At 41.9% G+C, this 27,225-nt stretch overlaps 1 protein-coding gene across 1 annotated transcript in view; it reads right to left on the reverse strand.

The window, feature by feature from the left end:
* astn1 (astrotactin 1) overlaps positions 1 to 27,225 on the reverse strand; it is a 1,835,284-nt gene that overhangs the window by 1,026,210 nt on the left and 781,849 nt on the right. The window contains exon 7 of the mRNA XM_033028426.1: positions 23,276 to 23,443. Within this exon, the coding sequence (XP_032884317.1) occupies positions 23,276 to 23,443 (168 nt within the window). The remainder of the gene's footprint in view (positions 1 to 23,275; positions 23,444 to 27,225) is intronic.

Below are 27,225 nucleotides of genomic sequence, written 5' to 3' on the forward strand. Positions count from 1 at the left end.
GAATGCTTCTCTAAATACTTGTGAAACATTGTGAGGTTAATGACCTCTACTACAAAATGACATTCCCATTAACAAATGAGCTAACAATAACATGCCATGCATCAACCTTGTCCAGATATTCATTGGACTGGTGATACAAATGAGGCACACCGGATGCTGGTCATACTTTGTAACCATCATTTCAACTCCCCTCATCCCATCCATTATCTGGAAGGCAGTGGAATGTAAGGGGTGGAAGATTGCAACCTTCACGTGGTCCGCCCTTTTCTGACTAATGCAATCAACTCGACGTGCACAAACGGAAGATCAAATAGAAGAAGTTGTCCAACAATTTTAGGCTGTGCACGCCACAGGAAAGGAGAAGAAGTGGTACGTAACAGAATACCCTCCACGTATTTGAACATTTGCCAGAGGTGGTGGTGGAGGCAGATGCAATAGTGGTGTTTAAGATGCTTTTAGATAGGCGTATGGATGTACAAGGAATAGAGGGGTATGGATCACGTACAGCGACATGAGATCAGTTTAACTTGGCATCTGTGAAGGGCCTTAACTGAAGGGCCCGTTCCTGTGCTGCACTATTCTGTATTCTATGCTTTATCTCTAATGGCATGGCCACAGTCTGAAAAATGATTTCGACCCAAAACATCACCTATTCCTTTTTCCAGAGATGCTGCCTGACCCGCTGAGTAACTTCTGATTTTTGTGGCTATCATTGGTATAAACTAGAATCTGCAGTTCGTACCTACATATTCAAAAAAACACTTTGTTGATATCCCTGATCTAGCATAAACCCACACATTCTCTACCACTCAGGTACGGTTACTGAGAAATGTACTATCTAAAGACACCCGTGAACATTTTAACCAAGGCTGCCTTAAGCACCATTCCCCTACCATGCATACGTAATTGATAAAACAATACTTCAAAGTTTCTCTCATTGTCACACAGCATCTCAATTTGGACAGATATCACCGCTAGGTCAAAATCCGGGAAATCACCACCTAACTGCAATGGTGTGTGTATTTACGGCAGGTGCGATAGAACTGAAATAATAAAATAAAAAGCTACCACCACTTCACCAAGGGTGGCTGGTAAAAGGCAAAATGTTATAACATTGCCAGTATTTTCATACTTCAAGAACGACTATACTAAAACTCCAATAATTTACGATCCGACTGTTGAAAAATCCTGACAGTTCAGCACCTGGCTTATTAGGTAATGTTTTCCGTGATCCTTATCAAATAACCAGAATCCTTGTAGACTTCCTTTCTAATTGCCATAAACCTGATCGCCATTTTCTCTTTAAACTGATCAGGGTTCCATTTCTCATGGTCCCTGTAACCTTGCAAGGAAATATAATGCTGCATAACATCTAAAAAATAGTGAATTAAACAAATAATTGGAATACCATCCAATCATACAGATCATTATCCAGTCTGGCATCAGCAAATTCCTAAGAGTGCTGGATTATCAGAGATTTTCCTGAATCTAAAAAAATTTGCTCAATCCTTGAGCCGCCTTTCCTTACGTTTATGCACAAATTTGAAGTCCATTTTATTGCAAGACTCTGTCATGAAACATGACGACATAAGGAACTGCAGATGTGCCAGAGGAACTCAGCAGGTCAGGCAGCATCTGTGGTGGTGTAAATCCTGGCCAAATTAGAGACAGAATAGAACCAAAATAAGGTACAGAATCCATGTATTTACAAGGCCTGATGGTTAATTCTGCAGAAGAAGCCACAAGCTGCTGATGGGTGCCAGGAAGTCTAGGTCCCAGATCAATATTGCAGATAAGAAATGTATGGGTATCTCTTCAATTGCCAGTAGGAATAAGATTCTTGCAGACGACCTCAAAAGTATTGTGAATGTATGGGTTTAATTGGGTTGCTGCAAAAGAATTGTAAATAATGTTGCAAGACAGTTACCCTCCTGTTTGTTGATTGGCCAAAGTGTTAAGCCCTGGCAAGATTGTTTGGAGTTCCAGGGTAAATGTTGCATTATTCAGTTAGTTAGCTTCCTTCCAGAAGCTTCTGCCAGAAACATTGTATGGAAGACTGTAATTGGTTTTGGGAATTGTCAATAATGTATTGATGTAATTAATATGTTTGATTGGACTGTAAAGAGACCACCCCTATTTAGTTCGGCTCCTCAAGGTTCGTGGACCTATAAAAGGTAGCCCCATCTTAGATCGATGTCAATCTTCTGCAGGAGCGCTTGGGACTGCGTAACCTTTAGGAGTGCGTCTACTTGCACGAGTCTGAAGGGCTTGGCCAGGCAGAGACAAGGATCGAACCCGCCGTGGTTTAGGTATTATATTGGGGAATTTGCTGTTCAATTTAAAATTAAAGTTTCGTTGGTCCAGTGCTTGAGTCAGTGTTTTTTTACTGAACTAGACTAGGGGGGTAAGCTTTTGAAGAGCGTATTTATAGTGGGAATCAAGAGACAACATTTTTTGTTTGGGACCTTCTCACACTGCTCCCCTTTTGTGGTTCCTGCTACTCTCCTGCTGTTTGACCATTTTCTGACCCAGACTCACTATTACGATCATGCGTGCTTCCATAATCATTCTGAAGATGTGGCCTGAACCGAAATGTTGCCCGTCCATTTCCTCCATTATTGTTACCCGACCTGCTGAATTCCTTCAGCACTTGGTTTCATGTGCCATAAGTTATTTTCCAACTGGATCTACAGTTCAGCTTAGAGTTACATCATAGAAACAGGCCCTTTGGCCCACTGAGTCCATGTCGACCAACAACAAACATCCCGTACACTAGTTCTATCCTACACACTTGGGATAATTAACAGGGGCTAATTAACATAGATACCCACATGTCTTTGGTCTGGATGGAACATCATCCGTGGTCTGGATGGAACCCAGATCTCTGGCGCTCTGAGCCAGCAAATCTACAGTTGTGCCACTGTGAATAATTATTCCAATGTTAGTTCCACGTGCATAGATGATCCATGAAAATTTGATTTTTCAGTACACTTAAGACCTCATCATTTGTACAAACTTAATTCAAGAATCAATACATATTCAGCATTGGACAATAGCAAAAGATTTGCTTTCAGTACCATATAAGACTTACAGGCGTTAATTGTTAAAGGGGTGGCTATAAGATGAATGTCTTACCAGGTAATGCTGGAGGATAATCTTTTAATCAATTAATCTTTTGGTGATTAATTCAGTTAAGTAACATTTTCAATAGAACCAAGATTAATTGAAATGGCATACATTTTCAATAGTTAGATTGATACAAATACACTCATGTTCATCATCACCGTTCAGATATACTTTTTCTGCAAAATGATTAATTATAAAATAATGAAAGACTATTGCTACAAATTGCACAGGCGCAGGCGATGAACTACATTTTTTACACCATAAGAAAGAAAAGCTATAATTTGTCTTATGCATTGTATATTAGTCAAACCCTCCAAGGTCTTCTCCTATATAATCAGCAGGCATTTGGAGCTTTAGCAGCTGCGCTTTTCTTTTAAGTAGGCTTTAAGATGATTATTTTTAGCTGAGCCTGTTTAAATTTTTGCCAAAGTATGAAAGATTAAATCATTAGCTTCATTGACTGTTCTATATTTTAGAGTTGAGACTTTCTTTGTTGAACGCAACACTTTTTGCAACTTATTTGCAATCATTCTAAAAGTCACCTAGGCGTGCTTTTCTTTCCCCAGTGGGTGATAATCTTATTTTGTAATTTAGCAACAAACATGTGTTCATCATAATGGTTAATGGGTAACATACCATAATTTTTGCTCCATGAAATTTGCATCAGATTATCCATATTCCTGTTTTTTTGCAAACTTGCTGTACACAAAATTATTGTAACTCTTTCTAAGTTATCTTGCGTGATCTTTGATTCCACCCTCTCCCTTGAGCCTCACATCCGCCATGTCATTAAAACCTCCTTCTTTCATCTCCGCAACATCGCCAAACTCAGACCCTCTCTCATACCTCCCGCTGCTGAAAGACCCATCCAAGGAGGGAGAAGGAGTGGAGACAACTTTTAAGAAGCCAGAGATACACGGCTGCGAAGCTCGACGGACATTTAACATTTTTTTCCCCCAATGAGCCAATGAAATTCACCGGTCTGCACCGGCTATAACCTACGAGAACCTTCGACTTCCTGGCAACCCACCTACGGCACGAGAATTCTCGCTACTCTCCATGGCGGCTTCATTCTGGTCGCCGTTAATTTTTCAACATGCTGAAAAATTTGCGGTGACCTTAATGAGGCCCCGAAAAGTTCCCAGAATGCGGGAACTCCTCATAGCCATGAAGGCGACTCACAGGCAACATGTGGCGACCATGTGACGACTGCATAGTCTCCTGCAGTCGCCTATAAAGTCTCCTAAGTGGGACACGCCCATTAGTCCACCAAACCAAAATCACATCCCCCACCCCCTATCAATCCCCAAAGGCACTGCAACATTATTATCTACACGTAGTCTAGAAACTTACATTGCACATTGGTAATTTATTCATTTAGCTTAATTTAGTATCATGTGTGAAAAGCTTTTTTTGTTGCATGCTATTCAGTCAGTGGTAAGACTTTACATGATTACAATCAAACTATCAATAGCGTGTAGGTACAGGATAAAAGGAATAACTTTTAGTGTAAGATTAGATCCAGTAAAGCCTGATTAAAGATGGTCCGAGTGTTTCCAATGAGGTAGAGGGTAGCTCAGGAATGCTCCCTAGTTGGTGATAAGATGGTTCAGTTGCCTGATAACAGCTGGGAAGAAACTGTCCCTGAATCTTGAGGAGAGACACAAAATGCTAGAGTAACTCAGTGGGACAGGTGGAGAGGTATGTGTTTTCACACGTGTACACTATTGACCTTTGTTTATTTATCTGCTGCTTAACACAAACACACATTGGAGAACAAAGCACACCTAATCCAGGGAACTAAAGATTTACTGTGATTAGCGATTTCAACAAAGCACTCTCTTTTTCCGAGCAGAAGCATGGTGAGATCTACTCCTTGCAACATTCACTTAATAAAACATGTTCATCAATCTTTTTGATAGCAAAATTAAAATGGAAAAATAAATGATCTTTGGGAAATAAAAACAGCATTACTTTTTAAAGGTGAACCTTTGCATTACATTGAGTGCAAAGGAGATGGATGGCTGTTCTATTCCATTTCAACAATTGCCCATCAAAGCTCAGAACAGAAAATGTGCCATTAATTTGTAAAGAGCGGAAAACAACTTAAGCAACCAAGCTAATGACAGCCAACCCAATTACAGGGTCCGTAGAGCTTCGAAGCAGAGCAGCTGTTGCTTTAGAACAAGTGCAAGAAAGACACTTATCCCACATGGAAAACGAAATAATTACATTAATGCTGTTTACACTCTAAATGTTCATTATAATTAAATCCTCTTTCCCTTTTAAATTAAAAAAGCTTTTCTGGGTTCAATTCAAAATCTGTTAAATAAATTGACAGCACGTTTTCTCTTTAAAGAAAGTGTCAAGCACTGGTATTAATGCAGAAATTGAATGGATTTACTTGCAACCACTAAAAGTACTTTTAATTCTTCTTTTGATACGCATATTTGAGGTTAAATTATCGCATCTTTATGGATTGCAATAAAAGAAAACCAAGGAATTATTAATATAGCTATAACAATCCCTCTCGCATTATGATATGATCTATGTTAAACCCTCAGTTCAGCATTACCTATAACTTAATCTTATAGGTTTAGTTTTAAATTTATTATTGTCATGTGTACCAAGGTATAGTGAAAAGCTTTGTTCTGCATGCTATCAAGCAAATCAGATAATACCATGCAGAAATACAATCAAGCCAAAATCAAGTACAATATACACTATCTTTTCAGATATCTTTAAGGATACTGGAAGCTTTTTTACAAAATGTAGTTCACTCCAAGAAGGGATTACAAGTAACATTAGCAAATTTGCAGATGACATAAAGCTGGGTGGCAGTGTGAACTGTGAGGAGGATGCTATGAGAATGCAGGGTGACTTGGACAGGTTGGGTGAGTGAGTTGATGCATGGCAGATGTAGTTTAATGTGGATAAATGTGAGGTTATCCAATTTGGTAGCAAAAACAGGAAGGTAATTTATTATCTAAATGGTGTTAAGTTGGGAAAAGGGGAAGTACAACGGGGTCTGGGGGTCCTTGTTCATCAGTCAATGGAAGTAAGTATGTAGGTGCAGCAGGCAGTGAAGAAAGCAAATGGCATGTTGGCCTTTATAACAATAGGAGTTGAGTATAAGAGCAAAGAGGTCCTTCTGCAGTTGTACAGGGCCCAAGTCAGACCACACCTGGAGTATTGTGTGCAGTTTTGGTCTCCAAATTTGAGGAAAGACATTCTTGCTATTGAGGGAGTGCAGCGTAGGTTCAGAAGGTTAATTCCTGGGATGATGGGGCTGTCATATGCTGAGAGAATGGATCGGCTGGGCTTGTATACTCTGAAATTTAGAAGGATGAGAGGATATCTTATTGAAACATAAGATTATTAAGGATTTGGATATGCTAGAGACAGGAAACATTTTCCCGATGTTGGGGTAGTCCAGAACTAGGGGCCACCGTTTAAGAATAAGGGTTAAGTCATTTAGAATGGAGATGAGGAAACACTTTTTCACACAGAGAGTTGTGAGTCTGTGGAATTCTCTGCCCCAGAGGGTGTTGGAGGCCGGTTCTCTGGATACTTTCAAGAGAGAGCTAGGTAGGGCTCTTAAAGATAGGGGACAATTCACCTCAAGACCCTTCTTATGATATGATATGATACGATAAAACTTCATTCATCCCCGGAGGAAAATTGGTCTGCCAACAGTCGCAACACACAACATGAAAACGAAATTTTAATTAAATTAAAAGTGAGAAAAAAAAAAAAAGACAAGTGACTGTTGGCTGCCTGCTGTGTGCACAGCGCCTTAACCAGAATGAACGACCAGACAAACAAATGAAGGAAGGCTTATCACCTTGGCAGAGGATTAAAACCTGTGTCCCCCCATCCCACACACCAGGTCCCCTTTGTTTTTCACGGCGGTCCCCCAATGCCGGGTCCCTATTGTCTTCCCCTCCCCCTCACACTCATCAACAAGTGATCACGGGTCAATCGCGAGGCCCCACTGCCACCGACGCTCCTGCTGCTGTCGAGGTTCCTGCTGCCGCTAAGGCTCCCGTTTCTGCCGCCTACGTATGATCTTATGACTTGTCTCCACTAAACTAATCTAAATCTCAAAAACCCGCCAAAACAGTTAACACAAAGATAGTTTAATAAATATATATATATAACTTTTTTTTCGACTGAATAGGTCAGCTCCCTTCTTCAGACTAATGTCTGAAGAAGGTCCCGACATGAAACATCACCTATCCATGTACTCAGGAGATTGAGTGTGAATATTCTGAGTAGAAAAAAGAAATCTATATTAATGTGAAGCTCTGTCATAGAAAGTGCATCACGGCATTCAAAGATCCTAACCGGAAAAGTCACCTATCCATGTTCTCCAATAATGCTGCCTGACCCACTGAGATTCTCCAGCTCTTTGTATTTTTTTTAAACAACTGGAACCGCTGTTTATAAGGAGCAGTAAAAGATGTCCTGATGGCATCTTGGAAGAATGCAAAGGCACAGTATTTTGCATTACATGGATTACTCCAGAATGCCAATGGCAGATATGCCCAATAGTCCTGAGCTCAAGTATGTGCTCATCACTAGCATGTTTCCACATGCCTTATCAACATAACTTCAAAGTCTTTCTCTCCAGTGTTTAGCTTTGCTGCAGCTACATCTGTACCATTAGTATCTATTATTCCTTATGTCTCCTTTAAACTTTACCCCTCTCCTTGAAGTCTTTGGCATTTCCGCCCACGGAAAAGGGTTCTGACTTTTTACCCTATCTATGCCGCTCATAATTTTACATACTTCCATCAGGTCTGTCAATTGGAAATTTTGCTTGTTCCATCAAACACATAAGTGCTGCAGAGGTGCAATTTAAAAAAAAAACCTTTTGCTTCTACTTTTTCCATATGCTGGTCTCATTATGCGCGAAGTAACTCCTGCAAGGTTAACCCAGCAACTCCCCACGCTGGGATTTTTATTCTTAAGGGAGATTTCCAATTAAATTAATTGCTAGCTCTTTCCATCATTCCCCATTCATTGTGCTTAAAAGTAATAGGCCAAGATATTTTTGTTAATCATTCACCAGATGTGAACATTACTCACAAAGCCCAATGATTATTGTACATTTCCAATAGTCTTCACAGGTTTGTTAGTCAATATCCATAGAATTGGGGCATAGTTCAAATTGGTCAAGATGGACAGGCCACATTGTTTGCAAGCCTGGCACCCCATTCCTGAAACAGACACTGAGCTCTGTCAACGGAAGAGATGACAGTCCAAAGAAAAAAATCTCAAGGACATGCTCAAAACCTCCTTTGATGAAATGCAATATTCTCACGGACACCCAGGAATCTCTGGCCAAGCTCTACCCAAAATGGAGAAGGAACATTAGGAATAATATTGAGAATCTCATACCTATGGATCAGAATTACGTAGGACCACTCAGCAACCTCCAACTATTTCTGTGGAGATGATGTAGGTTCTCAACTTGACCTTATCCACTGCCTCAGAACCATGAACACCAGGGTTGGAAGCAAGGCATCTTCGATCATGTGAGACTGCCTAAAAAGGTTCATAAGACCAGTCCAGTTAAGTTTCCCAGTCATTAGTGATCTCACTGATGTTGATGGTGGGGAACTCTGTAACAGAAATGCTTTGAATGGGAAAGAAAAATGCTGACACGTTTTATCATTGGCAATGAGCATCGCCTGAGGAAAATGAAGGCACAAGGGATTGCAGATGCTGGAATCTTGAGCGCAAAAGGAGAAAAACCAGAGGACGGCACAGTGACACAGCGGTAGAGTTGCTGCCTCACAGCACCAGAGACCCGGGTTCGATCCTGATAATGAGTGATGTATATTGCACGTTCTTTTTGTGACCGCATGGGTTTTCTCCAGTTGCTTCAGTTTCCTCCCACACTCCAAAGATGTGCAGTTTGTAGGTTAAGTGGCCCCTGTAAATTGTAAAATGGCTTTAGTGTGTTGGATAGTGCTAGTGTATGGGGTGATCTCTGGTTGGCAGAGAATCGTGGGATGAAGAGCCTGCTTCTACTCTTTCAGTCTAAATACTAAAACAACCAGAGGAACTCAATTAATCAGGTAGCATACGATACGACACAGTACAATCGAACATTATTTATCCTAGGAGGGAAATTGATCTGCCAACAGTCATAAAAACACAAAATCCATGGAACATAAACATAGAAACATCGAAACATAGAAAATAGGTGCAGGAGCAGGCATTCGGCCCTTCGAGCCTGCACCACCATTCAATATGATCATGGCTGATCATCCAACTCAGTATCCTGTACCTGCCTTCTCGCCATACCCCCTGATCCCTTTAGCCACAAGGGCCACATCTAACTCCCTCTTAAATATAGCCAATGAACTGGCCTCAACTACCTTTTGTGGCAGAGAATTCCAGAGATTCACCACTCTCTGTGTGAAAAATGTTTTTCTCATCTCGGTCCTAAAAGATTTCCCCCTTGTCCTTAAACTGTGACCCCTTGTTCTGGACTTCCCCAACATTGGGAACAATTTTCCTGCATCTAGCCTGTCCAACCCCTTAAGAATTTTGTAAGTTTCAATAAGATCCCCCCCCCCCCTCAATCATCTAAATTCTAGCGAGTACAAGCCGAGTCTATCCAGTCTTTCTTCACATGAAAGCCCTGCCATCCTAGGAATCAGTCTGGCGAACCTTCTCTGTACTCCCTCCATGGCAAAAATTAAAGTGACAAGTGGTAAGAATTGGGGATGTGCAAAGATTGGGAGGTGGGGGAGGGCGGGGAGTCAGTCTCGCTCTACACAACAGAAGGAGGAGGAGTTGTACGGTTTGATAACCACAGGGAAGAAGGATCTCCTGGGGCGTTCTGTCATGCATCTTGGTGGAACCAGTCTGTTGCTGAATGTACTCCTCAGGTTGGCCAGTATGTCATGGAGGGAGGGAGCTGAGTTTGCTGATCCTATTGGCATCCGAGGCCTTCGCCCTGCTGCCCCAGCACGCGGCAGCAAAGAAGATGGCACTGGCTACCACCGATTGGTAGTCAGTAGATTGGTAGATCTGTGGAGGGAAATGGACAGTGGGCCTTTTTTCTCCGTCTTCCATGCAGCATTGTGGCTCAGCTGATGAAAAGGTATATGTCCTTATGTTGGTGCTTGTTTGGTGAGTTGAGTTTGGTTTAGTTTATTCTCATGAGTACTGGGGTACATTGAAACGCTTTACTGTTTTACTTAGTTGTGGATCTAAGTCCTTGCTATTGACTAATTTTGCAGGGTATCTTGGTGAGCCCTCTTTCTTCATGCCTAGAGACAAGGAACTAGTTAGTTCTCTGTTCTTAAGCTCACAACAAAACATAATCTATTCCAGCCTGGAGATTTTGATATCTGCATTAGATTTGACTGGATGTTTGTATCTTGCTTTAAACAAGTCAAAATGTTGGTGGTTTCCTGCACCTGGATAATTTCTTCCATGTAATGAGCAAGCTCTGGAGCCAACCCTTGATTATCCCAACATACATTTGACGCTCAGTCTGAAGAAGGGTTTCGGCCCGAAACGTTACCTATTTCCTTCGCTCCATAGATGCTGCTGCACCCGCTGAGTTTCTCCAGCATTTTTGTGCACCTTACATTTGATGCTTGTTCCTTTTGTGATAACCAACCAAAAATAAATGATAATTTACAAAATTGCAGAACAAATACTGTCATTTTTCTTTTCTTCAGGTAAATATACCCATTATTAGCACCTTCGATTTGACAAGCCAATATCAAGATAAAATTGAAAACACATCCCATTTAGAATCATGGTATGAAACTTGCTGAATATAGTTCAGTGGATAACCTTATCAAATTGATAAGCTGCAGCCATTAAATTGCAGAAATACAGTCTACAGGGAAAAGGTTTCAATTTTGTGTGGCAAGATATGTTTTCTTGTTTAATTTGATGACTGCTACTACAGAACATTACTCTGCTACCTCAAATTGTCTACATTAAAAGTAATGTGTTCAGGACCAGGGCAAAACAGATGAAAGTAAGCCATAAAAATATTTTTTCCTCAGATAAAGTGGGCAGAGGGAGAAGAGACAGAAAAGGAGTTTAATGATGTTGAATTGGCTTTTGATAAAAACTAGCTAAGGAATCAGCTGCAACCACGAACATTTTCTATTTCATGTTCATTTACACTTGTTAGAACCTCTTCCTGACATGATCCATGAAAGACCGGACTGATGGTGCCAATTACCAATAGCTGATTAGTGGACACAGCACAGGAGTAGAAAATAAACCTTTAAAAAGTTGACACACTAAAGTTTATATCCTGTGTCTACGTTTCTGACAAATACTTTAAATTTTAGTTTAGTGATTAGTTTAGCGATACAGTAAAGAAATAGGCACTTCGGCCCACCCAGTCCACGCCGATCATCAATCGCCCATACACTAGCCAATTAAACTACAAACTTGCGTGTCTTTGGAATGTAGGAGGAAACTGGAGCACCCAGAGAAATTTCATGCGGTCACAGGGAGAATGTACACTTACAACACCTGTGGTCAGAATCTAATCCGGGTCTCTGGCGCTGTGAGGCAGCAGCTCTACCACAGTGTTAATGTGCGACCAGCAACTCCAGTTGTTTCTCTAATTCTTTCAACAGGAATGCGTCTTATTCTGATTTCCCATAAGACGTGAAATGTTGCTCAAAACTGAATTGGAAGCACACGCTTATTGGGCTGTTGTGGGTCCTTCAATAATGTATTTACATAGTTGTGGCTTTCTTTTTTTAAATAATATTTTAATTAGAAGCATATACATATTATAATCAAAACACATTTTTGTTTATCAATTACATATTGTTAGTAGATGGGATTCCAGCTATCAAAAGTAATAGGGGTCCTCATTTATTAATTGCATATTAACACTGCTTCTATTTGTTTATTTATAGTTGTGACTTTCAAAAGCTTTAATATGTAGTCTGTCCAAACTGAGATGTGCATCTTCACTCAAGCAAAACACAAAGTGCCGGAGAAACTGAACAAGTCAGGCAGCATCAATGGTGGGACTGCACAGGGACTCTTCTTGTTATATTGGGGGAGAGAAAGCTGGAAAAGAGAGGTGGGTGATACAAAGCCTGGAGAAACAAGGAACTACTGATCCTGGTTTACACGACAATACACTGTGCTGGATTAACTCAGCACGTCAGGTAGCAACCAGTAAGAGATAAACAATGTTATTGCTTCAGGAAATTGCTCTCTCATGGAGTCACAGATTGTACTGCAATGAAACCCTTCAGCCCATCACATCCGACCTTTATGCCTATCTCAACTTATTCTATTTGCCTGATTTTATTAAGAAAGACACAAGCAACTGCAGATGCCGGGTTACAAAAAAAGACACAAAGTCCTGGAGTAACTCAGCAGGTGAGGCAGCATCTCTGGGGGAGATGGATATGTGACATTTGGGTCAGGACCCTTCTTCAGACTCATTGTAGGCAGAGCAAAAAAGCTGGAAGAGAGGAGGGGAAGGCAAATTGTGGCAGGCAATTGGTGACCACAGGTGTCGTGGGGGGGTGGGGTGGGGGCAGTTTGAAGGGCAGATGGTTGGATAAAGGCCAGAGTTAATAAAACAGAAGATGTGCGACAAAAGGATTGAGGGAGGGATATAGATGGAAGGGGAGAGGAACGAAGAAAGATAAAGGGAAATTAAGAAAACAAGGATGGAAGATCAGTGTACACAGAAGCAGCTTCACTGTTACAAGTATACAGTTTAATAAAGAGAAACATATCAGCTGTATTGAAACTTTAAAATAGATAACAAAAAAGCAAAGACATCTCTCCATTCATTACACCACAACAGATAAATTATTGATTTCCATGCTAAAGTTTATGAATGTACTGCCAACTATCGACTGCGTAATAGATGTTTTAAAGAGAGAGCAGCATAATGATGTTCTGCAAATTTCTAAATCCATATGTGTTTACTAAATACATCTAATGGTTTAAAAATACTTCCTCAGTCAATATCCTTCTCTCCAGAGCAAGCTATTATTTTTACATATAACTCCGCTGCTATATAACGGTGTGAAGAAAACTGCAGATGGTGAAAATCTAAAACAAAAGCAGAAAAAGCTGGAAATACTCAGAAGGTCAGGCAGCATCGATGGAGAGAAAAACTGAGTCAATGATCTTTCATCCAAAGCTTTGTGGTTGTGGTAAATACCGAGTCAAAATTATGATACTTATGCTATTATGGAATGGGGCAGATTTAATGAAACACTTTTGAGCCCTTAATTTTCATACGTTTGTATGTCACTATGCAAAGTTTGCAAATAATATATCATATGTTCAAGGGATCCCAATCTATTCATAAACAGTCGTTCAATCTGTTTTTAATATTTTAGATGCTGCCTGACCAGCCACTGAGTAGTTCCAGCACTTTGCATTTTTTGTAAACTGGATTTAAATCTCAAAACTCCCCATCAAAGAGCACTGTAGGAGAGGTTCCGCTCCCAAAGGACTGTAGTTTAGTTTAGTTTATTATTGCATGTGTACCGAGGTACAGTGAAAAGCTTTTTTGTTGCATGGTATCCAATCAGTGAAAACACTATACATGATTATAATCAAACTGTCCACAGTGTTCAGACACGGGATAATGGAATAACATTTAGTGCAAGATAAAGTCCAGTGAAGTCCAATTACAGATAGTCCGGGGGTCTCCAATGTATTAGAGGGTAGGTCAGGACCACTCTGGTTATCACTCACCTATCACTCACCACTTCTCTCTCAAGAGTAATTAGATTTGGGCAATAAATATTGGCCTTGCAAGCACACATTACTAAATATCACACCAAAATAAAAGACTTTTGCACCAATATTTATTTTGTTCCACACCACTGTTGACAAATCTATTTGCTGAGGAATGATATATTTCAGATCCACACTTTCTGGTTCAGAGACACAGCATGGAATCAGGCCCCTTGGCCTACCCAGTCCATGCCGACCATAGATCTCCCATTCACACTAGTTCTATGTTATCACACATTCTCATCCATTCCTTACAATTTACTGAGGCCAATTAACTGTTGGTTTCTATTCAGAGCAATGTTTTGTTATTTTCAAGCCAAGATGCTCATGGTAGCTCATTGTGATGTGATCATCATTTAAAAGACATTTGGCCAGGTACATGGATAGGATAAGTTTAGAAGGATATAGGTCAAATGTGGGGATGGACAAGCCAAATGGAGTGTAAAACTCCACATAGTCAGCATCTGTAATCAAGATCAAACCCGGGTGACTGGCTTTATGAGGCAGCAAATGTGCCGCCCAGAGTGAGCTGAACTAGTACAGGTAATGTTGTTGAAATCACTTTCTTTAAACAAGGGTGCACTAATAGGTCATTTATAGCCTACTGGAAATAAATATGTATTCTTGTTTAAAGAAAGTGGCTTCAACAATACTATTAGTGTTAGTTCAACTCAATTGATCCAACATAAAAGATACCTTTCACAGCACAGCTGCCTCCTGCTACTGACCTCAAGATCAATTAATATTTTGTTGCACTTAATGGAGAAGATGTCGGAATATACAATGCTGAGCCACAATCAAACAAAAATAATGCAAGGAAAAAGAGTGAGGTGCAATTAAAGAAATGGCTATTGAGAGAAATCTTGAATCCAAGGAGGGAAGTTGGGATGATTAACAAAGTCCTAACCATCAACACCCATTTTCCGTGGCATCATCTCACACAGGTTATTTGGTTTGCATTTGTTAATCATGATCCATCGCTGTTTCCGCGATGGATCCCAACCTGAAGCCCGAAGTCCCAACCTGAAATGTCATCTCCACAGATACTACTCAACCCACTGAGTTTCTCCAGCAGCTCGTTTATTTTGTTTAAATCAGGCATTTAAAAAAAAGTTTGTGCAATCTTACGTCAAGCCATGAGCTGTTACTTGCTGCTGTACAAGTGGTCTTTGAACAGGTCATTCATCCGTTGATACACAAAGCTTAAATTGGAGCCTCTAAGTATAAAGATCCAATTAACATTTAATGTGTGACGATTATTGAAATAATTTAAACAAACAAAAATGGATGAAGCAGTTAAAGTCATATATTGTGCGCAAAATAAGCATTGAGAAATATAAAAGGAAAAGTAATCAAATTAAGTCCCATCCACAAACAGCATTAAGTGCAGTGTCAGTGCTGATATGCTTCAAAGTCTGGGATATGTACAGATATTCAATTCAATTCAATTCAATTTATTGTCATTTGGACCCCTTGAGGTCCAAACGAAATGCCGTTTCTGCAGCCATACATTACAAACAAATAGACCCAAGACACAACATAATTTACATAAACATCCATCACATTGCTGTGATGGAAGGCCAAAAAACTTTTCTCTCCACTGCACTCCCCCCCCCCCCCCCCCCCCCCCGATGTCAGAGTCAAAGTCAAAGCCCCCGGCGGGCGATGGCGATTGTCCCGTGGCCATTAAGCCACGCCGGGTAATGCAAGGTCGCACACCGGGTCTTGATATTAGAGACCCACCGCCATTCCAAGCCGCGCGGGGCGGTGATGTAAGGCCCCGCTCCAGGTGCTCTTCAACCCCGCAACTCGGGCGGGAGAAGTCGCCGTTGCGGAAGGTCCGAAAAGCGGTCTCCCTCCAGGGACCCGCGGGCTCCCGGTGTTACCGTCCGCCAAACCCGCAGTTGCAGCCACCGAATCTCCGGGGGTCGGGTCGCAGCAGCGTCCACCACAGCTCCACCCGCTCTGGACTCGGCCAGCTCCGCGATGGTGAGGTGTGTAGTCGGCACCAGAGCTCCCGGCCTTCCTGTTGGAGGCCGCTCCTCGTTGCAGCCCCAACGACAACGGAGACCCGACAAAGAAAAGGTCGGGTCTCCCGTGCAGGGAGAGATTTAAAAGTTACCCCCAACCCCCCCACCCCCCCACACACATACCCCAACAAAAATAACAAAAACTACATAAAAACATAGACATAAAATAATAAAAACGCAGACGGACTGCAGAGGCCGCTGCTGACGAGAGCCGCGCCGCCTACTCAGTCATGATGCCAATAACTGGCTGAGAATGAAGGGGGGACCTGGTGGGAAGCCTGTGGCCATGTCGCTGTGAGAAGACTGATGAACCTTTTGTAACTTTGTCAGCGACAGAAACATGACATTTCTTTGTGTACTGCCTAGGTGAGGTCTGTTGCATGATTTTACCAGATTGCATGCAAAAAACAAGGAATCTCACTGTGCCTACATACATGTGCCAATAAAATATAATTGAGGGTGGAAGGGTGAAATGGCTTACATTTGCCTTTGTACCTGCTATTTTATTGGTTTGGAACTCAATGCAAGAAATTTGATTCAAGCTGCACTCAAGCTCAAGTGTGAGTTGGGTGCAACTTGGGACTGTTGCCCTGTGTCATCAACACCATTCTCCAGCACTGTTCCCTGTCAACTCTGCTGGAAGAAGAAAGTTTCCTGTGACATTGTAAATCACAGCTTAGCATGAGTCCAAATGTATTTAGAAGCTGCTTACAGCCTGCTCTGCAGACTCCTGTCAAAGTCAAACATGTTATTACTATAGGGATCATTATGTTATTACCAGAAGGAAAGAATAGCCCAAAAATCTAAATTAGAAAGTAAAACCAAAGGGAAAAACAATGGAGCATTGGATCCAAGCAATAGACAAAGAGACATATGACTGATGGGCTTAGTTTGTGCCAAAATAAATCTGTAAGGAAGCAACTAATTAATTGAAGTCAAATCTGTTAGAATTTTATCCAAAATCTATTGGGTAAGGCATTCCACTACAGTGGAGGAATATATTTCTTCCACTTGTAACTGTTGTTTTAACCAGTAACATGCCATTAATTGGCTGACATAATTGTTTCATTGCAATGATACTAGAGTAATATTGGGTGTAGACAGAAATGCTGGAGAAACTCAGCAGGTGAGGCAGCATTTATGGAGCGAAGAAATAGGTGACATTTCGGGTCGAGACCCTTCTTCAGACTAAACAGACTTAAACAGAGTAATATTGGGGATAGTTTGCCCTGCTATGGAATGTCAAGATGCACACCATTTCCAAGCAAAGCTTTTTAACCATTGGTTTCAGTGAGTGAGCTGTGCTTTTCTGTTCTACGTTCACTCTTCTTGAAAATGTAGTTGCTAAGCCAATTCAGCATTACAACAGAACATAAATATCAAATATTGGACAAAACAACAGTTGATGCAATCATAAAATTGGTACTAAGAGAGTTTCAGGACAACTGATTCATGGGGCATTCACTTGTTTTCATAGATAATGGCAGAGTAGACTTGAGGGGCCTAATGGCCTAATTCTGCTCCTACACACTTATGAAATGTTATACGTTTCTGAATAAGTCAATTAAATGATAATTACAATAATGAGAAAAGTAACGTCACAATTGGACATGACAACATTTCAAGGTAGCCTTGAGGCCGAAAAACTGCTACATCTTAATTTTTCACGGAATTGCATTATTTAGGGGATAGGCAAGTTTGCAATGGTTCTTTCCAACAGATTCAGATGGTAAACCACTTTAATGCAATTTTATATTTCAAAGCTTAAACAAAATAGAAGCAATATACAATTATGCATTAATTTCATTGAGAAATATGGAATTAATCAACTTAAGTGTATACATGCCAAAGCTTCCTCATCTGTATTTTTGAAGCATTGTTGCAACAAATTCATAAATTGTTTAAGGTACAAAATATATCCCTTATCAAAATATCCCTTAAACAAAATCACTTATTATGGACTAGCAGAGTGAAAGAAAGTGTCAATGATTAGGCTACTTTTTCCATTAACCAAGACTCAATTAACATCTAATAAAATGTTAATCTGCAGTCTAATTGCAAAGGTGTACAATTTTTTGATTACAGGAACAAAGGGCTGCAGTTATAAAGAGAGATTTTACTTCGGAGTCACGTGAGTGACTACGTGAAGAACCCGTCCAGCACGCATGCGCGACATGAGCGTTCACGCAGTGCAACAGCGATGAACGGGAGTACAGGCGCTCCCGCTAGATGTTTAAAAACGGAACCTTCAGGTAAGTAACTTACTCTGAGATTGTGGTTTCCAAATCCTTGTTCTGTTTTGTGCACTCCCAGGATGAACAAAGCAAAACAGGGAAAGAAGGTCGCTCCCCGTTCGACTCTGACGGAACAGGAGCGTTCCATCAGTGGGGGGCGATCGGCGGCACCTGGACCGCACACGCTCCGGTCCACAATCACCGATTGTGAGCCGAGCCCAGTACTGCTCGCACAGCCTGATCAACAGCAGCGGACTGGAGGCAAAGCAAAAAGGAAGTCGGACCGGCCGGTAATTTCTGATGAATCCGGAGAGGAAGACTCGCCGCCCGAGAGCGGCAGAGGCAGCCGCCTGAGCCGTATGGAGAGGCTCATGGAGCAAATGTTCCAGCGAGACTTGCTCCGGGAGCTGGGGCAAGCTCGCCAAGGGAGCACAGGCACTCCCGCACCAGTGCACTACAACGCAGTGGCCATCGCTTCTCCCTCAGCCGAGGGGAGCGTTGGCGACCAGGGCTGGGCTGGTCAAGAACAGGGATCACTGGCCGAAGATGTCGGGAAGATGTCGCTTGCAAAATAATGCGATGATGCAAGAACAAGGAGGCCTCAAAACGCTTCATGATTCTCATGGCCTGACAGTGTTCGTAGGCACTTGGCAAGGTCAACAGTCCCGCCAGCTCTGTTCCACTATTGCAGACAGGAAGAGCTGCTGGGTGTGGTAAACCGTTACGTGGCTACACCATGAGCGGGGCGGCCGTTGCAGCCAAAACTGGCGGCCAGCATTGACTACCTGTCCTTTAAACCTCTGCAAGAACAGGTAGTCAATGAGGCGTTGGAACTCTACTCGCCTCCGGAGAACTGCGTTTCACTCAACGTACCCGCCGTAAACAGCCAAATCTGGGGGTACGTTGGACAGGGTATCAGAACCCAAGAACTGAAACTGCAGCGCATACTGAAGCTCCTGACGTGGACGGGGTAGACATGACTACCAATCAGCAAGATACCCTGGCTCTACTGTGTAATACTCAGTATGAGATCAATAACCTCCGCAAGGAAACAATAAGACCTGCCCTCAATCTCAAATTTGCAGGACTGTGCAAAACACCGGCCTCAGAGCCACAGATTCTGCTATTTGTCAAGGACTTGTCAAAACAAGTCAAAGACCTAGAGGAGGAATCAAAAGCATTTGGCCTCATGAGGGCAGGCCCCGGAACGAGCAGACCCACTCAACCCAGACGGCAGTACCCCATCGCATCCGCCAGTCGACGTCAACCTCATGGGACTGGTCAAAGCTCGGGGTCCGCATACCATCCCCGGAAGCCTTTTTTAGGCCAGGGCCCAGAGCGGACCCCATGGAAAATGCGCCACCCCCACCCAGCACCACCCCGACAGGCGAAGAGTCAGAAACAGAAGAAAGGAACACACCAATAACTATGGAGGTAGGTGGGACTGGTTCCTACCAGCACATAAAAAGTGGGGGAACTGTGCTAACAGGGGGGAGATTACACCTGTTCATGGAAGCATGGAGGACTATCACAAATGATAGTTATATACTTAACAGTATTTGTGGATACAAAATTGAATTTATTCAAGAAAAGATGCCACCAGTTCAGCATGCACCCCAAAGGGCCTTTACCCTCTCAGTAAAAGAAAAACCAGAGGGTCAAGCAGAACTGGTGAGGTTACTTACAAAGGGTATCATTGAGAAATCTAAACATGAACCTTTGGAATTTGTCTCAAATATATTTACCAAAAACAAAAAAGATGGTGGATGTCGCATCATCATTGACTTAACTACATTAAATACTTTTGTTAAGTATATACATTTCAAAATGGAAACATTTGTAACTGCCAAACAACTGATTTCCAAAGGATACTTTATGGCAAGCATCGATTTAAAATATGCCTACTATTCAGTACCTATTCTAAAGGATCATCGTAGATACCTAAAATTTACCTGGATGGGGCAACAATGGCAGTTCAAAGCCTTGCCTAATGATTTAACATCAGCCCCAAGACTATTTACCAAGATATTAAAACCAGCCTTGGCAATATTAAGAAAACAAAAACATATTGTCATGGCATATCTTGCTGATATTTTAATAGTAGGCAAAAACCATGGAATTAGCTAAATCAGCTGTGTTAGCTACCAAACAATTGTTTGAAACCTTGGGATTTGTCTTACATCCAGATAAATCTAAGTTGACGCCATCCACAACTATGGACTATCTGGGATTCACAATTAATTCAGTCCACATGTCTGTAACGTTGCCAAAAGAGAAATCAGCAGAATTGGCACAGACGTGTAACAATTTAATGGTTAACAATCGACCAACCATCCGACAAGTGGCAAGAGTAATTGGCAAAATAGTAGCAGCATTTCCAGCTACACAATTTGGACCTTTGCACTATCAAAACTTACAAAGAGCAAAGGTGCAAGTGTTAAAACGACATGCAGGTCATTTTGACCGAACCATGAAATTACCCATTGAAGCAATATCAGAGTTACAATGGTGGACAGAGAACATTTGGCATAGTTCCAGTCCTATCATCATCAATAACCCAACGTTAACTATACAAACAGATGCCAGTGCTCAAGGCTGGGGAGCAACTAATACCATATCCAGCACAGGTGGTAGATGGACTAACCTCGAATCATCACTACTACAGACACTGGGCATAAACTATTTGGAAATGTTGGGTGCGTTCTATGGTTTAAAAGCATATTCTACAAATATGCACCATTTGCATGTTCGTTTACAGATTGATAATACCACGGTGGTGGCCTATATTAACCATATGGGCGGGATAAAATCGATATCATGTGACAATTTGTTCAACATAATCTGGCAATGGTGTGTCGATAAACATATTTGGCTATCAGCAACTTACCTACCAGGTAAGCTAAATACAGTGGCAGACACCAGGTCACGCAAGTTCAATGATAACACCGAATGGATGTTAAACCCTAAAGTATTTGCTGAAATCACAAAGCAATATGGCACACCAGATATCGATCTCTTTGCATCCCGACTGAATCACCAGGTACCAATGTATGTAGCTTGGGAACCAGACCCGGAGGCAGCAGCGATAGATGCATTCGCGCTGGACTGGGGGAACTATTTCTTCTATGCCTTTCCCCCCTTCTGCCTCATCAGTCGGGTACTATACAAAATACAGATGGACTCTGCTTCAGGCATTTTGGTAGTACCCGACTGGCCTACACGTTCCCATTGGTCCTTGACAGGGTCATTGAAACTCCAATGACCATTCCCAGTAGTCCAGACCTATTGACTCACCCGGTATCAGGCATAAGTCATCCATGCCATGACAGAATTAACCTACTGGGTTGCAGATTCTGAAAAGACCACTGCTGGGCCTGGGATTGTCTAACAGGACCATGAACACGATGACAGCGTCCCACCGTATGTCCACCAGGAAACAATACCTATCGAGCATAAGGAAGTGGGAAACATACTGCTCGAAAACAGGGACAACATATTCATCAACCACCGCAAATAATGTACTGGAGTTCCTGGCCGGCCTTCACCACAATGAAGGACTGAGCTATAGCGCCATCAATAGCGCCAGAAGTGCTCTGTCAGCCTACTTAAAACAGGCACCAGGACAACAGGCCATAGGGTCTCACCTGCTGGTGATCAAACTAATGAGAGGGATCTTCAATTCCAACCCACCAAGACCTAGGTACACCAAGATCTGGGATGTCAGTGTTGTCCTGACATACCTAAGGGGATGGTCACCAGCCAGATCTCTCACTCTGAAACAGCTAACTCTGAAAACGGTCATGCTAATGGCGTTAGTCTCAGCACAAAGGGTCCAGTCCCTCCACTTACTCAGACTGGACAACATGGTTATAACACCAGACCGTATCACATTTACTATTCAGGAGCTGGTAAAGCAGAGCAGACCAAGGGCTTCAGGCCTTGTTATGGATTTCCGGGCGTACCCACCTGACCCCTGGTTATGAGTCATGACTCATTTGCTGGTTTACATCAACACAACAAGAGATTCCCGAGGGAGAGAAAAAGCTCTATGGGTCAGCCACAAAAAACGTCATGGTCGGGTGTCGAGCCAAACCATCTCCAGATGGCTCAAGCAGGTACTGGGAGCTGCTGGAGTGGATACTGACGTTTACACATCTCACTCCACCAGGGCAGCATCCACATCGGCGGCTAAAAGGATGGACGTGCCATTAGACCACATCCTGGCTACAGCGGGGTGGTCCATGGAGAAAACATTCCAAACGTTCTACGACAAGCCGTTAGCAGAACCTGTTTTATTTGCAGAAAGAATTTTAGACTCTGCAAACATATAACTTAAGCCCGGGGGAGCATTATTTTCTTTTTGTTATTGTTCAAATAAATACCATTATTGTTTCACAAACAGATTCATGGTTGATTACGATAACATACTTCCTCCCTTGGATGACTTCGGCAGCGTGTGAAGTATGAACTGTTACACGGTTTGAAATCACAGAGCTTTAAAATCTTCACGTAGTCACTCACGTGACTCTGAAGTAAAATAGTAAGATTAAACGAGAACTTACCAGTTTGAAGTTTGATCTTTATTTTATGAGGAGTTATGATGAGGGATTACGTGACCTCCACTCCCACCCTCAATTATAGAGATCAACTGGTAACTTAGTTCTCCTTGTCTTTACTATATTTATTTCAATTATTGTGTTGTTTCTGTGATTCCACACCACTGCTTTGAAGTATGTCGCGCATGCGTGCTGGACGGGTTCTTCACGTAATCCCTCATCGTAACTCCTCATAAAATACAGATCAAACTTCAAACTGGCAAGTTCTCATTTAATCTTACTATTATACAGACTGGGTATATTTCTCCATGGAATTTAAAAGGCTGGAGTGGAGTGTGTGAGGTTTCTAAAATTATAAGAGGCATAGATAGGATAGATAGTCTCTTTCTTGGAGCAAGGGAACCTAGTTGTAAGCTCAGATATTGTGGTCAAAAGGCCTGATGCTCTGCTGTACTGATCTCTGTTCTACGTTGTAACTCTATACATTGCACAAGTTATCATTGCATGATACAAGTGGCAGAATCAGCATGGTTGGCCTTGTCAATAAGAGTACCTGTGTCTATGTCGCACTCGTGTTCACAGGGGTCGATCAGACGGCATCCACATAACTCCATGATCCACGGCCCACTGCTATTCTGCTGGTGGTACAGTAATACCTGGGCCGGATTCAGCCAGTCACGAGCAATGAGTTGGTTTCCGTAAAGCAAGACAAATCTGCTGCCTGGAAAGAGAAAAGAACCAGATTGTGATATCATAAGTTATAGGAGCAGAATTAGGCTCTTTGGCACATCAAGTCTACTCTGCCATTCCATCATGGCTGATCAATCTTTTCCTCTCAACCCCATTCTCCTGCCGTCTCCCCAAAACCCCTGACACCTATATCAACTCCATATTGGCTTGAGACTGCAAAACAAATCTACTTAAGCAATCAATCATATGAAAGGAAATAATGTGATCTAAATGGAATAGAGAGAAACTGGAAGCATAAACTTGAACACCATTTGATGATGACAAAGTCAAAGAGGAATGAAAGTGAGGGGAATGTATCAGTTTCAATTTCTTGAATAGTGATATTTAAATTATTAAATAAAACGGTTCAGGCAAACTTAAACATCCTTAAAGGAGAGAATTGATTACCTATAAAATGTAAAATAACCACAGATGCTGGTTTATACTAAAGATAGATACTAAATGTTGGAGCAACTCAGTGGGTCAGGCAACATCTCTGGAAAAAATGGATCAGTGAAGTTTCAGATTGGGACGTTTCAGTCTGAAGAAGGATCCCAACCTGAATTGTCACCTATCCGTTTTCTCCAGAGATGCTGCGTGAACCATTGAGTTACTCCAGCGTTTGATCACTTGTATACATGGGAACAGACTACTCCCAGCCTGGGAAGGATAAGCGGCTTGAAATTATCTGTTGTCGAGGAGAATGTTACATCAAAATAATTAATAGATTGATCACCCATTCACACTCGTTCTTAGTTATCCCTCTTTCACATCCACTCACCACACACACGAGGCAATTTACAGAGGCCAAGTAACCTACAAACCCACAGTTTTGGAATGTGGGAGGAAACCGGAGCAAACGGAGGAAACCCATGCAGTCACATGGAGAACGTGCAAACTCCACACAGACAGCACCCAAGGTCAGGATCGGACTCGGGTCTCTGGCACTGTGAGGTGGTGGCTCTTCATAATGTGCTGTTCATAAAGTGAACTACTAATGGAGTTTTGCTCCTCAGTTTCCTAACCAAAATTAATATCCCACTGGATTGATATTCCGAGTCGGGATTGCACAAGGACTGATCTCAACAGTAAGCACTCTTTATTGTTAAACATCCATTGAAAGTTTGTGCGTTGATGTCTTGCAGCCAACATCAGCCAATCTCAGTTTGGAGTGGTTGGTGAGAAAAATCAAAATATAATTGTTTGGGCTGTTTTACAATATATGCCTCATTTACGCGCAAAAGCATTGAACTTCACCTGCAAAATGAACCGAAACATTGCACTGTGCTAAAGAATTCCAGTAATTGTGAAATGTCAGCAAACTACCAATGTCAGCAAACGCAGTGACAATATATGTGATGCCGTCAGTTCTCAGGAGCACGGCTTCAGCCTGTGACCATATTGACTCAGAGGTGTGAACACCACCACTGAGCCAAGGTTGACACCTAACTATTTCTACCTTGCCTTGTGAAAGTGTTGCTTGCTGGAGAACACAGCTGCTATGCCATTGACATTTTCACCAGAGATTGAAGCTGCAATATTGGATTCATCTATGCATTATTTTTTATGTCCAGATTACAAATAGAAATTATGTTTCCCAGGTATTGTTACTGGGCATTGTTACAGGGTGAAATTGTGGCCATCAGGAGGTGTCTCAATACACAGAAAACCATTTCTGGTGAAGCTTGTACCTCAAATTTGTGTTTGTTCCTGACCTGGGGTGCTGTCTATGTGGAGTTTGCACATCCAACCTGTGGCCACATGAGTTTCCTTTGAGTGCTCCAATTTCTTCCCACACCCCTGTATCTCTAAACTAAATTTATTGGGTGTGCTCAGGACTACTACAATCAACAGTGTGGAGCTTGGGCCTGGACGACCAATCGAACAACAAAACTGCCATGGGTGGCAGATGTTTGAGTCAACTGGCTGGGACACATGTCTAAGGAGATTGGTGCCCGTGGTTGGAAACTAGAGGTTGTGCTGCATAGAGCCAGCAATTCTCCCTCTGGACTGGGCAATCATCTATCTTGCCAGATTGTAGTGCATCAACCCCTCTCTACATAGTATTCAACTCCCTGTTAGCATCAAACAGTGTGGAGCTGGCATCAAGCGTAGATTTGATAGATAAGGATGGAGCTTCCATTGACACATTGACAAGTGCATCCATGGAACTGAATCGTCATCCATCATCTACTACAACATGGAAGTGCCACCACTCCCTGGTTCCATTAAGATGGCCACCACTTCTACACTGACAAGAATGAGTTGTTGGCTCAACTGATTTTGGAGGAGGACTCCTCATCTCTGTGACTATCAGCACAGACATTACAGGCTGAAGATCTGTTCATGTGCTATACTGTTCTATGGACACTAGTTTCACCAATGACCAGAGACTTAATTGGAACAGCCATAGAACCAGTGTGGTTTAAACAGAAAGACAAAAGGTTAAGCCTCTGCAGAGAGACACTAGCTTTTTGACTCCTAGTAGCCTTTCTAACATTTGCAAAACGCAATTCAATGGTAAGATAGTTTTGTTTAGTTTAGTTTAGTTTATTATCACGTGTACCTAGGTACCGAGGGTAAGCACAATTGAGTCGCCCACCATGTACATGATCAATGGAATAACGTTGTGCAAGATAAAATTCGGTAAAGTCCGATTAAAGATAGTGCAAGGATCTCCAATGAGGTAGACAGTTGCTCACGTTCGCTTCCTAGTTGTTGATAGGATGGATGTGCTTTCAACGTGCAGAGATTAGCATAGATTCAACTACTCAAGAATCTCAATGCCATCTAGATCAAAACTGCCAATTTGAGCAAATCTCAAATACAGTGCAACATCATGCCAAGAATTCTTTACCTTTATCTTCAAAACCAAGCCCTCCTCCTTCTTGAGAAACACAGACCTTTCATCACTGGAATACCACAGCTGCATCTTCCCATCCACGTCACACAGCACACTGATGTCAATTGTTAGAGCTTTATCATTGCTGGGGTAAAGTACTACCCTTCAAATCTCAACAGCGTGAGTGTCACATAATGTTAACATGGGAAATGAGTGGTTCTTGAGGAATGTTTTGGTTGAAAATAGTCTGTTGTCCTTGTAAATGATGCCAACATCCAATGAGTAAATGAAATATCTTATCATATGTTAAATAGATGTTGATGGATGAATGCTTAAATTTATGTGATACATTTTATCCATAAACTATAAGACATGGGAGCAGAATTATGTCATTCAATATTGTTTATTCTGCCATTCAATCATTGCTGATCTATTTTTCCCTTTCAACTCTATTCTGCCTTCTCCCCGTAACTTGTGACCCTTTACTAACCAAGAACCTATCTCTGCTTTAAAAATACCCAATGTCTTGACCTCCACAGCTGGCTGTGGCAATTAATTCATCAGATTCACCACCCTCTGGCTAAAATTCTTCCTCATCTCTATCCTGATGGTACATTCTTTTATTCTGATGCTCTTCCCTCTGGTTCTAGACTCTCCCACAAGTGGAGACATCCTCTCCACATGCACTCTATCTAGGCCGTTCATTATCCAGTAGGTTTCAATTATCCATCTAAACTCTAGTAAGTACAGGTCAGAACATTCAAACGCTCCTCATATATTAATCCTATTATTCCCAGGATCTTTGTTTATTCGAGGTTAAAGATACAACGTGGAAAGAGGCTCTTTTGCCTATTGAGTCCATGCTGTACACTAGTTCCATCCTACACACTAGGAACAACTTATAGAGCCCAATTAACCGACAAACCTGCACA

The sequence above is a fragment of the Amblyraja radiata genome, chromosome 10 (genome assembly GCF_010909765.2).
Source record: "Amblyraja radiata isolate CabotCenter1 chromosome 10, sAmbRad1.1.pri, whole genome shotgun sequence".
Lineage (NCBI taxonomy): Eukaryota > Metazoa > Chordata > Chondrichthyes > Rajiformes > Rajidae > Amblyraja > Amblyraja radiata.